The sequence below is a fragment of the Mercurialis annua genome, linkage group LG8 (assembly GCF_937616625.2).
Source record: "Mercurialis annua linkage group LG8, ddMerAnnu1.2, whole genome shotgun sequence".
Taxonomy (NCBI): Eukaryota; Viridiplantae; Streptophyta; class Magnoliopsida; order Malpighiales; family Euphorbiaceae; genus Mercurialis; species Mercurialis annua.
In genome coordinates, this window is record NC_065577.1 from 36,399,912 (window position 1) to 36,413,509 (window position 13,598).

The 13,598-nt window shown below is 31.0% G+C and overlaps 1 protein-coding gene across 2 annotated transcripts; it reads right to left on the reverse strand.

Annotated features, from left to right (window-relative positions):
* Positions 1-6,487: 6,487 nt before the first annotated feature.
* LOC126661019 (beta-amyrin 6-beta-monooxygenase-like) lies at positions 6,488-12,979 on the reverse strand. 2 transcript variants are annotated; one of them, XM_050354774.2, is made up of 4 exons: positions 11,897-12,979; positions 10,468-10,655; positions 9,548-9,853; positions 6,488-6,728 (listed from the first exon to the last, which is right to left on the reverse strand). In XM_050354774.2, the coding sequence occupies exons 1-3, from the start codon at positions 12,885-12,887 to the stop codon at positions 9,551-9,553; spliced, it is 1,482 nt and encodes a 493-aa protein (XP_050210731.1). In that variant the 5' UTR covers positions 12,888-12,979; the 3' UTR covers positions 6,488-6,728; positions 9,548-9,550. The 2 variants fall into 2 exon arrangements, with proteins under 2 accessions (XP_050210731.1, XP_050210730.1); XM_050354773.2 differs by having other exon boundaries at positions 9,534-9,853.
* Positions 12,980-13,598: the final 619 nt, after the last annotated feature.

Consider the following 13,598-nt stretch of genomic DNA (forward strand, 5'->3'; position numbering starts at 1 on the left):
CCAGATTTTGTAACTTGGATTTATCTTCATTAATACAAGCTTTTGGTTTTCCATCTTTATTATCTTATTTATGATATGTCTTCCCTTCTTGCTTAAGGTAATTACTTCTATCTCTTTAATGCTTTATTATTATTGTTGTTTGATTGTTGTTGATTTAGCCATGGTTGGTTAAATTCCCTTATTTGGGGGTTGATATGAATCCTAGTTAATGCATGATTGGGTTAGGGTTTGGGTTAGTTTGGTTGTTCTAATTAATGCTCCTAAGGCTTGCCTATACTGGCTACCTAAGTATTGTTGTTAGATTAAGATTCACCTTGAGAGAGGGTTTATTAATTGGAAAGAATTAATTAGATGCTTAATTAGTGACACAATGAGAGTGGGTTCTTAATTAAGTGACCTTTGAGTTGTGATTTATTGTAATTGCTCTAATTGTGTTTAGTGCTACGAGAGTATGTTAAGCTTGATTAGTTGTGGTTTTGTAGCTCTTTGAGATTCGAAAGAGCGGGAGTTGCGATTTAGAAATGCTCGGCCCTAGTTTTATGACCCTAGACCCGAATCCCGAGAATGCATGACTTAGGTGGATTGTCGACCTCCAAACCTCGTTTATCATTTGATTTTTCGTAATTATTAATCGTTCTAGTTTTTATATATCGCCAATTTAGTTGTTAATTGTTAGATTAGTGTTAGTTGTTGGTTAGTTGTTTAGTTGTTACTAATAAACAATCTTTCCGTTGCTAAACGAATTGAATTTCATAATCAATTTCATTCACTTTAAACCTCTCATCTCTGAGGGTTCGACAACCCGGACTTAAAGTCCACTCTATTACAAGTTGGTGATGAAAATTGTCAACAATCCATAAAATTGGATCGTGACAGATTATCAATACAATGTCAACATAAAATCAACAACACTGTAACATTACAATAATTCAGCAATCAACCATCATCAACAAATCGTGCTGCAGAATAAAACAAATACAGAAATACAACCAAACACAGTAAAAATACAGAAATAACAAAATTTTATTCTATAAAATCATAATATTATTTTATAAAATATGAAAAGTAGTATTATATACTTTAAAGATAATATTTATACATGCTTTATGATCTGAAAAACATAAATAAGAAGAAGAAGAAAAACGATGAACTTCAGATCTGAAATCGAAATGGAAAAACTACGACAGTAACAACGAGCGGAGAAAGGCGGAGATCAACTTGAACGGAACTGAAGAGCCTGAAATTTGAGCTGAGTGAGGAGAGAGAATAAGAGCTAAGCAAGGAGAAAGAAAGACGAGTTGATAAAAAAGAGAATTCAATGATGAGGAGAGAAAAAATAATTCAAATTATAATTTTTATTGTTGTTAGGGTTATTTATATAGTAATTGTATAAATGTAAAGAATAGTTCCATGTACCGTAGTTTAAAAAATTCCGTATATTTATAAATTGAGATGGAATCTTGGTTATTTTTGAAAAGGGTTAAGTCCTAAAAAAATCACGAACTTTACACGAAGTTTCATTTTAATCATGACCTTTAAAAGTTGCCATTTAAAGGCACAAACTTTCATTTTGTTTCAAATCTATCATTTCAGTGTATTTTTGTTGACTAAATTCTTAAATAAACCATTAATGAAAAACCCAAATTATAAATCGACATTAAATCTTATTATCTTTTGTTAGAGTATATAGGATTAGGAATTTTTGGTTCGATAAAATACATCGGATTTTACTTTGGTGATATATTTGAAACAAAATGAAAGTTCGTGCCTTTAAATGACAACTTTTAAAGTTCATGATCTTCATTTCGTGTAAAGTTCGTGATTTTTTTAGGAATTAACCCTTTTGGAAAAAACCCTTTTTGTAAAGTAATTGAATTTAATGCTATCTATTAGTTAGAGCTCTAAAATGTTTTTCATGCATCTAAAACATTCTTTTATATAATTTATTAAATGGCAGTTTTGTAGAAACCTTCATACATCAGGTTGATCTGCCCTTTTACAGAAAAGGACAAGCCGATTGTATAGGAAAGGATAATCATTTTCTTGCCAAAAATATATAACGATTTTAATTATATGATTTCTTCACACTTGTACGTTTTGAATGATTTCTATAATGGTTTTGGTTTTTCTTCTAATCTAACAAACCTTCGAATTTTTTTCTTAAAATATCATGGAGGTTGATATTGGTTTTTTTATCTATATATAGCTCTTCTTCATTGATTCTTTTCAAGTGAGATTTTGAGAGAAAAATCTACTTATACTCAGAGAGTTTTTATGCATTATTTCATTTTTTAATCACTGTTTTCATCACGCTTCATCCTTGGTGTATCTTAAATTCAAATACATACAAGCTAATATATATTTTGACAGATTTTTATAAACTAACAAGAACAAACTGTTGTTGTAAGATTTTGTAAATGCCTAGATGATAACTTTACTTGTTGTATAATTTATAGAACTTGGAAAAACCAGAGGATGGAAAATCGGGCTAAAAAGAATAGTTTTTAGTGTCGTATTTTCAAAACTTTTGTTTCAGCCTAAAATTTAAACTAGCAGTAGAATACGCAAGGCGGGGATACCTTGAAGAGCATATGTAAGCGGTTGTTGAACCACTATAAATTTATGTGTGATTTATTTTTCAGCACTTTACTTATTATGCTTATTATCTTATACTTTAGTATTATTAATTTTTTTTAAAAAGTTCTTTTTGATGAATGATAAGTACATTAAAAGCCACGAGAAGTGGCAAAAGACCAATTGTCCAAATGTTCGCACAAGAAATGGTACACTTAAGGTGACACACTAGAGGTTACGACTAAGAGAAAAAGCCAAAGAACAAGTCATAATTCTGAGAATATTGATAGAATAAGGATTCCTAAAGAAATCCATACCCAAATAAGAAAAATCTCTATTAAAATTCTTAAATAGAAAAAATGCCTTTGAGAAACAGTTAAAGATCACCACATGCTTGCTAGACACTATGTTCTGAAAGACATGACTATTCCTGTACTTCCAAGTTTCCCACACCAACAACACCATAAAACTTCCCATAGTTTCCTAAAAGGTCTTCTTGGAATAATTTCCTGTCATTGTATCATAAAATCCAAAAAAAAAGTTTGGAAACATCCAAGGCATATTTTGCTTTTGTAGAAAATCACACCAAATACTCCTAGCAAAACTACAATGAAAAATAGTATGGGCTTGCGTTTCCAGCATTCCGCACAATGAGCACAAAGAGTTCTCCGGTAAAATAATAGAACGAGTTGCCAGAAAATCAAGAGATGATACACTAATGTGCAAAGCCAGTCAAATAAAAAATTTAACTCGAGGCGGAGCTACGGATTTCCAAATACGTTTGAACGGAATAGTAAACACCTCGCCTAAACTATTTCTTTGCTCAAACCAATCCCTACTAATCTGTCCATCATTATGAGAATGACTTACAACATTATTCCCATCATTATTGTTAACATTGACCACGTTAAAATGAGCAGTAGCTGCTCTAACCATAGAAACTGACAACCTCTCTACTTCGACAACCAACTGCAATAAGAAGCCGACGTGTAAATCTTCGTAGACGAATTCCAAAAAGCCTCATCGTATTGACCCACCCTGGCTATAATACTATTAAAACTGGTCAATAAATTCTCAAAAAGTAGCAGCTCTGCACCCTTAAACGTCGCCTCCAACACCAAACCACATTCCAAACATCATAAAAATCGTTGCACCCATCTGGTTCGAGAGATTATATAAGCAAGAAAATAAATTAATAGGTGAGCCATTATCCATCCAGTTGTCATTCCATATCGAAACAGCAGCTTCGTCGCCGATATTGTATCTCAAATTATTGATAAAAACAACCCAAGCCTCAATGTCATTATAACAAACTTTCCTGATACCCCTCCAAATAAATGACATTTTCTTCACATCCCCATGAAACGAAAAATTCCAATCAGTCATTAAAGAACAACTCGAATAACACAAAGAGTCAACATTATTAATTATCAACTTCCAAATCCACTTAAATAAAAGACTTTGATTTCTAACATGAAGATTAGAAATACCCAGACCTCTTTTTCAAAGTTTTGAAAAATAGCCTTCTAAGAAACCTTGCATAGTGCTCTAGAAGATCCATCACCCTTACATAGAAAACGCATCATGTACAACTCAAGTTGTTTATGAACAAGACTAGGAATGCTAAAAATGGATAAGTAATAAACTAGGACACTATATAAAACAAAGTTGATAAAAATTAACCTTCTTACAGGAGAAAGCATAGAACCCTTCCATAGAGCTAAACGAGATTTGAAACTTTCCACCACATCATCCCAAGAACTAGCAGAAAGCCTCCTATTAGTAATGGGAAGACCTCGATAATTAATAGGGAAAGAATCAATCTTATAGCCAACCATCTGTGCAGCTAGCAATAAATCAACCTCGCTAACATTAATTCTCATAATAATGCTTTTATGAAAATTAATTGTCAGCCCAAAGATCAGCTCAAAACAACGAAGAATACAGATCTAATTCCTTAACTTCTCAATATCAAAAGGAACATATAAAATTGTGTCATCCGCAAACTGAAGTAGAGAAATAGGCTCATGATCTTCAGAATAATGATAACCCTATGGCAAACCCAAAGTGCCTGCTTTGTCAAAAATCCGCTTTAGCCCCTCCATAGCAATAGCAAACAAATAAGGAGAAATTGGATCTCCTTGGCGAACACCTCTCTTCAAGGCAATTGCATACATTGGATTACCAATAAACAGAACTGTTGTGCTCACCGTAGAAAGGCAGTAGGAAATCCAATCAATCCATTTCACTGGAAAGTTCATACAACACATAATAAATAGCAGATAATCCCAATCAATAATATCAAAAGCCTTTTGAAAATCAAGTTTGAGAATCAACAGTTTCTCCTTCCTCCTAGTAGCTGAATGAACTAATTCATTAACTATCATAGAATACTCCAGAATACTCATGCCTTTGAAAAAAGCATGTTGGCTATCAGAAATCACATTAGCTAACAACGGTGCTAATCTCCTGGAAAGAATATTAGAAAGCAGCTTAAAAACTCCATTAGCAAGACTAATAGGACGATAGTCCTTAATATTAGACGAACCCACCACCTTAGGAACCAAAACCATAAACGAAGAATAATCATCTTTAGGCAAGATATTAAATCTGTGAAACCCATAAAATAAATTAACGATTGCGTCTTTCATAAAAGGCCAAGCTCTTCTGTAAAAAAAAAAGGAAGTTAAAACCATCTGAACCCGGTTCCTTTTTCTCCCCACAATATCAAAGGGCATTAAATATTTCGCTCTCACTAAAATTCTGTACCAACTTATCAGCCTGCGAACCCGTGATTTTTGAAAAATCCAAACCCGACAAATCATACTCAATTGTCTCGGTTTGACTGTAGAGCGGTTAAGGACATATGGGGCCAAATAGAACCTGAAGCTGCAGAAATCAAACATCTATAAATCTGTGATTTTGTGTGAGAATTTTTTAAAGTAAAAATTCGTCCTTGAAGAGGAAGATCTAGGAGCCCAGAATTATTCACAAAATAACAAAAAGCCAACATGTAATTAGAAAAACCCATGCTATTTCATCTCTTCTCAAGGAGAAAAGTTTCATTAAAATCCCCACTAATAAAAATAATGCCCATGATACCCAGAAGATGGCCGAGGTCCTGCCATAACAAAATTCTATTTGAAGCCACATTACTCGCATAAATAAGAATATGATCAGACATTATCAAAAATAAAATCAAATGAAAACCATCTTAAATCCTTGATAATCAAATTCCAAATAAGAACTAAAACACCCGAAGCACCAATGGACGAAATCCAATCAAAGACGAAGTCCAAATTAGGCCATAGGTTTCTAATAAGAAAATTATCAACAATTTCCTTTTTAGACTCCACCAAACCAATCAATAATAAATTATGAGTCGATACTAAGCGACGAATAACATTATGCTTTCCGCTATTTTATAAACCCCCTCTACAGTTCCACGAAACAAAAAAAAAAACATGGACATGGACATGAAAAAAAACCTCGAAAAGGAAAAAGAACCTTAAGCTGGCTATCCGCTCGTGTTTGCGCCAATTTACGCAATGTGTCCGATCTGGTCTCTCTTTGGAAAATACCCAGGTCATGCCCGATTTTCCATGTCTTATCTGCCTCGTCCTCATGTGTTGGAGTATCCGAAACCTCCACCTCAATACCATGCAATCTACTCATATTAGCTATGTCCGCATCTGATAAGTCATCAAATGACTCCCCTTCTCCTATAGAATAAGAAAATACCGCACCTAAATGATCAAGTTTCTTAGTTTTTCTCCTAGGTGTGGATGTAACATGACATGGAGAAACAACCATTATATCGAAACCCGTAGCAAGCTAATAAAAATATATTAAATAGATCAAAACACGACACATGCACAAGGATAACTGATATTTTACTACAAGCATATTAACATTTAACAAAATACTCGGTAACAACCCGAGATTCCAAATCATATAGAAATATCCAAACGTTATAGCATACTAGCATAAACTTCATTGAACAAAGATATTTAACAAAAGTTATCGGACATTTTTTGAGGTACAACTAACACCTCTATAACTACTTCAGAGTCTTTTGTATTACAACATACTTTAAGAAACAGCTTCCGAGAAGGAGGACTATGGAAGCAGCACACCACACAAACCAATAAAACCTGAAAAAAGGGAAAACAATTAGGGCCGGGTAGTCGAGGCTATGAGAGTTTATATCATTACATTTAATTATCATGATAAAACCGAAATTCGTTTAACAAATATTTTTAATATTTTTTTTTCCGTTATGCAAACAAATAGAACTCTAAAATATCATCATGATATCCGTATTGATTATCTTCAATAATTTCAACGCATCGTGAAGCACAAGAGTATGCTATTTTGCATAAAAGCCCTTTCTAAGCTTGTATAAATCTATGATTATAGGAAGTTCTCAAAATAGATTACAGTAGAGGAGTGGTTTGGAGGGGTTAATGTATATTGGAGGTGGCTGAGCGATGGAGATGGGTGATTTGGTGGTTTTTGTGGAGTAGGGGTTTAGGGTTATGAGTCATATTTTTTGACATTTTTCTCATTAACACTTATAAAATTTTGTAAATATTGAATTAAGTTTTGATATGTATCAATGTTATTAAAACCGGACCGGACTGGCCGGTCCAACCGGGTTAATTGGAAACAGGACTCCTTTTCGGTCCGGTTAGATGTAAAAGTTAACTTTTTTAAATCGGTCAAAAATCGGACTGAACCGGAAAAATCCGGTTTTTGACCAAAATCGATCAAATCCGGTTTTCAAAAAAAAATTACACTAAAAAACCTTTTTTGTTGAAAGAATATTTATGTGGTCCTTTTTTAACAGATGTCTACATCTCATGTATTTATCTTTTCTCTCCCTTATACACATTTTACTTTTTTTTTGATAATTGGGGAGGGGGGAGCGCTTGTGGGAGGATTTGAACCCACGACCTTGGCATTTGCTGCCCAGCGCTTATACCATTTAAGCTACAGCTCGTTGGTTACAAACACTTTTTTTTTCTCTCTTTCACACTTTTCTCTCTTGTAATAACTCATATTTTTTCTTACATATACAATGCTCTTTTTTCTCTATAATACAAATTAATTATTCTACATTTTTTTAAATATTAATTTTTATTATTATAGTTCACTCAATAAAATTTACTCAAATTAATTTTTATTTCTCACATATAATTATTCGCTATACTCTTAAACATTAATTATTTATAATTATATTTTAGTTTTTATATAAAAAAATCTAAAAAATGATATTATATATATTTTATCATATTTTTTTTAATACTATATATTTTTAATTTGATTTTTTTTTAACTTTATTAAAATTAAAAAATCCGATCCAATCCGGTTGAACCATGAACTCCCGATGAAGCCGGTTTCTGTTCCTGTCCGGTTTTAAAAATATTGGTATATATACTAACAGAGGTGGAAAATAGATAAATAAGAGTGACATGTAAATTAGTAGGTTTATAAATAGGTCATCTATCCATTATGACCTATATTAAATTTTATGTGAGTCTTCATACATTTCGAGCACTAATTAACCCTAATTCACACATTTATCCACTTCATCAATAAATTACACGAATATGTTAATAAAAGATATAAAAAATTCTTGTAGTTTTCTAAAAAGTACACACTAACCCTTAAACTATAATTTTAAAAACAATTAAGACCTTTTTATTTTCTAAGTAGAATAAATAACTTATTTCGTCCAACACCATCCGAAATAACTGCTAATTGCGGACATGTCTCTTTTAACCATATAGAAAAAATGTTCAAAAATAATTTTTATGTTTAAAATATTTATCGAAAACTTAAGGAGAAAATTATCTAAAAAGTAAATTAGAAGGGCTTAAATGCTCTTTTCAAAAAAAAAATTAGAACTATTTTGCACAATTTGAAAAACTCCGAGAGTTTAAGTGGCCAAAAAATAACTTAAAGAACTTATGTATTTTGTTTAAATAATTTAAAAGGTTTTTTTTTGTACCTTTGCCTTATAAAATAAAACTTTAGATAAAAAATGTTAAAGAGCGAATTTCATAAATATTAGAGAGAGAAAATAGATAAATATTAGATTGAGAAAATTTGAATAGACAATTTTTGATAAAAAAACACTCTAGAGAAAAAAAGATCATTAAATTTTAAAGCCATAAAATTTTAAATAGAAAAATTTGGAGAGAAAAAGTCATAAATTTTTGGACAGATCAGAGAAATTTTTTAGAAATTTTAGAGAAATAAATTTATATAGAGAAATTTATGAAAGGAAAAAATTCTGGAGTTCCCTAAATTTTATAAAGAGATGAAATAAGAAATTTTAGAGAGAGAATCTACAAAATTTAAGAGATAAATCTAGAAATTTTAGAGATAATCTATTACTTTTAGACTTTTTTTACTAAAAGGATTAATCATTCAAAAATACTTTTAAAATTGTCAATCTTATGTTTTTTAATTTTTAGTTTCAAATGTCCAAATTTTCAAATTGAAATTTTTCACTTAAAAAGGTTCAAATATGTTCATATTTCACACATAATTTTAATTTTTCGTACTTTTAAATATATTAGGGTTGTTTAAACTACATATCAAACGGAAAAATTTGAAAAATTTGGTACAATTTAAATTGAAAATGAGATAAATTATTGACAATTTTGAAAATTTGCAATATAAGCGAAAATGGTGGAAAAAGTGGGATATTTTAGACGATTATGCCTCACTAAAAATATATTATTTTTGTTAAAAAGAAAAATTCTTTTTCATTGAATGAACTCTTGACAAAAAAAAGAGAATTTATTAAAATTGATAGTCACCATTAGATCAAGATGTGATCTAATTAGCGAGAGTATTGACATATTCTTGAAATTATCACACAAACTGTGATTAAATCATTAATTCTCATGCGTATGATGAAATTAGGTTTTCATGAAAATAATACGTACGTTGAGAATTATACCGATCAGTCTTGATGATGAGGCTTGATACGGACTGGAAGGCCATTTGCTAGTGTAACCAATGGGGTGTAAACGATCTTTTCATCTGGAATAATTTTCTCCCATTCAAATTTGGTGACCAAATTATGAATGAAAACAAGTATCTCAAACCGAGCATATTCTTTGCCTGGACACATTCTAGGACCTCCTCCAAATGGTACAAAAGTATATGGTGGAGGACCATTCCCTTCAAATCTTGATGGATCAAATTTCTCTGGATTTGGGAAAATTTTCGGATCTTTATGTGTTGAATATGCAGTCCAATGTACCTGCAAGTTCATATAAATTCAAGTCTCTTAAGTAGCAATTTGCCCCGTCAACTTGTAAGTAATATACAATTAACACATAAATTAATTTTATTGGCAAATCAGTACACGAACTTGGTGATTATGGACAATTAGTCCATTTTGGCAAATTAACTTATAAATTAAAGGGCTAATTGCCAATTTAAGAGACAATTAATTTACAAATTGGGCGGTAAATTGCCAATAATCATCAAGTTCGTGTACTGATTTTCCCACAAAGTTAATTTATGTGTTAATTGCCTATTGCTTATAAGTGGACGGGGTATATTGACATTTAAGTCAAATTAAGATCAAAACAAGTCAAAAATATATAGATATGAAAATTTTAATATCTCCGGTTGATTCTCTAAAAATCCGGGTAATCAAAATTATTTGTATCGTTTTAATTACTAAATATTTCGATCTTATTTTAAATGAGAATTTTTCGACCAAAATGAATACGTGGCCGCCAAGATTTTTCCATGTAGTAATTAAAATTTGCTAGTTTTTATTTGGATTCTTATCATATGTGCATTTATTATAAAGTTTTTAGATTAAATTTTAATGTTTTTGGATAATTAAATAGAGATAAGTCGTACCTTAAGCCCCTTAGGAATGGTAAAACCTGAAAAAGTGAAGTCATTTGTAACCTCTCGAAACGCCCCTTGAGCAGGAGGTGATAGCCTCATTGACTCGCAACATGCGCACCAGCTATACTTCATCTTTTGAACGTCTCCCCAATTCAATAGCTCTCCCGGACCTTTTGATTTTGCAATTTCCATTTGTTCTGCCCACTCAAATACTTAATTAATTGATAAAAAAAAAAATATTTGATTCATTTATTTTGGTCCGATTTACATTAGATTTTAACTTTATTTTTAAATAAAAAATTAAACTAACTGAAAAGACAATTTTTTTTATCAAATTTAATTATGTAACAGTTCAATGCCTTTTTAGACATTAAAATCTTATTCAGACAATATTCCAAATTTTAACTAATAGAAAATTTTATAAAACATATCTTTATATATGGACTAATTTCTTATTAAAATATAGATAATTATGTTTATTTGCTTATAGGATAAATTGTTATAGCACATTTGTAAATATGTATTTGTCAGTTTGATAATATATTGGACCTAAATTTTTGCATAGTACCAATTTTGTAATAAATTGAAACTTTGATGAACCACCGGGTTCAATACCTAATTTATAGTGATATTTAAGGGTAAAAGAGTTTTGTGACAGGTGTGGATGAATATTGGTTGTAGTCAAAAGATTGATATAAATTAATTATCCAACTCTGGAAAATTATAGTGAAAATAAAATATTGACGGAAAAATGACTTTTAAGATCCACAATTTTAACTATTTTATCAAATATAGCTTCAAATTATAAATTGTACATTCTGCTATGTATTTACGAATTGTGACAAATACATCCAAATCCCAAATTATATCTATTATTGAGAGTAATCTTCATATGTTCTGATTTCATGAATAATTATTTCACACAATTGATATATAACTTCAGTTAAGGAAGGATTATTTTAGTTTAAAGCGAGGATTATGTGTCCAAAAAAAGGTTTAAATTAAGATTTAGATACATTTCTTCCAGTCTCGTAAAATTAATTCATAATAATTTCCAAATTATAGTTTACAGATATATTTGACAAAATAGTTGTGGATATAAAAAAACAAAGGGTCAATCTAGTTTTTGAATTTATGTCTCATAATAAATAATAAATAATAAATAATTAACTTTTATTAGTCAATTAGACCTACAAAATTTGTGTTTCGGGGTCGAATAAATCACGCGTTTGGGGTATTACGGGTTTTGGGTTATTTGATGACCTGTAAATTAAAAGAGTTCGGAATCTAAATGATCGAAAGAGTTAAACTAACTCCAAAACACAAGTTTCACAATCCTTAAAATAACTTATTTGGTTACAAATTCTGGATTGACCCTTTGTTGGGATATAAAATGAATAATAGGCCTGTAAAATTGGGGGATCAGAATTTGCCATACCTCTAAAGACCTCTTTGTAGACATGGGGATTTTCAGCAAGATAATTCACGAAAAAGGTGAGTGAAGTACTTGTTGTATCATAACTTGCAACAAGTAAGGACATAACAATATTCCCAATCTCCATTTCTTTGATGCTCATTTCATCTCCATCATCATCGCCTAATGCAAGGATCGCTCTAGATAATAAGTCTTCATTTGTTTCTGAAATCTTTACATCTTTCCTCCTCTGTTTGACAATCCCCAGAAGCTCCTTCCGAATGATCCTTCCTTCTTTGAGAGCTCTCCAAAAGGCGGTTCCCGGAAAATTTACGGGCAGCGATAAGGTTCCCGCGAAAAGAATAGCAAATGGACCCGTCAGTCTTTTGACGAGCTGAGAATCTGTGATATTCAGAAATAATCTACAAGCCACTGAAAATGTGAAGATCTTTGTTAATTCAACAACTTTGACTTGTTTGTTGGGAAACCAATTTTCCTGCAAATGCTCTTTGGCCATAGAATCCATTACAGGAATATAATTTTTTAGGCTTTCTGCCCTGAGACCTTCGCGTATCAAGCTCCGAGCATGAAGCATATTGTCAGATTCATCCTCCGAAGAGTTTCTCAGAGTTTCAGGGAACATCATGGTTTTCTTTACTGAGAGAGGCAACCAGGCGGTGAGATACTGATTTCCAGTGGAGAAAACAAACTTGTTTGCTGCTGCACCGCAGAAAACAACCATCCGTTCACCAAGAATTGATGTTTGGAATATATCCGATTTATACTTTCCTTTTCGATCATTGACAAACTTTTCTGGGGTTCCATGCCAAGCAGCCATGGCGAATTCCAAGTTTTCTCCGATGATCGGCCATCCTCTACTTCCCGGAGGAAACTTGGATTTGCTTGGTTTTCTTGTGTAGACGAGGAAGAAGATGAAGGAAAATGATATAGCAAGGTAAACGAGGCTAGGATAAAGGTGGGAAGAGGAGAGGAGATTTATGTCCTTAATTGCCATGAAAATGATAAAATGTTTTAAATGGAAATATGGTTTTTCTCTTTATGAGTTAAATGGAAATATAGTTTCTCTCCTTCTTCTCTGCCTACGATAATGTGTGTTTTTGTATAACAAATATATTTATATAATAAATTATGATTATAACAAATAAATGGAAAAAATATTGAATATAAATTTTAAGGTTAATGCTATAAAGTTTCACTAACTTTACAAGTTTTTTCAATTTAAACACGTATTTTAAAATTGTCATATTTGAACATCAACTTTCATTTTTCCCAAATCGATACATGAGTGTATAATTTATTGAGATGACATCCATTCTCTGTTGTAATTTGCCGAGGTGGAAGTTATTTTTTAGCTGCCACATTAGCAAATTACACCATGACCCGATGTATCGATTTGAAAAAAAATTGGTGTCTAAATATTACACTTTAAAAAAGCGTGATTAAATTAAAAAAACATGCAAAATTGGTGAATTTTATGACATTAAGTATTTTATAATTTTTTTATATTTTATTAGTATGACATCCTAAAATTATGAAAAATTTAGCATTTAACGATAGATAATAAATATATAAATATGTATATACTAAAATTATAAAAAAAATAATTAGTTAAATGATATTAAGTTAAAAAATTAACAAAATTGCGAGTATAAAATGTCTCTAATAAAATAATATAATAAAAATAGAGTATCGATTTCACGGAAAA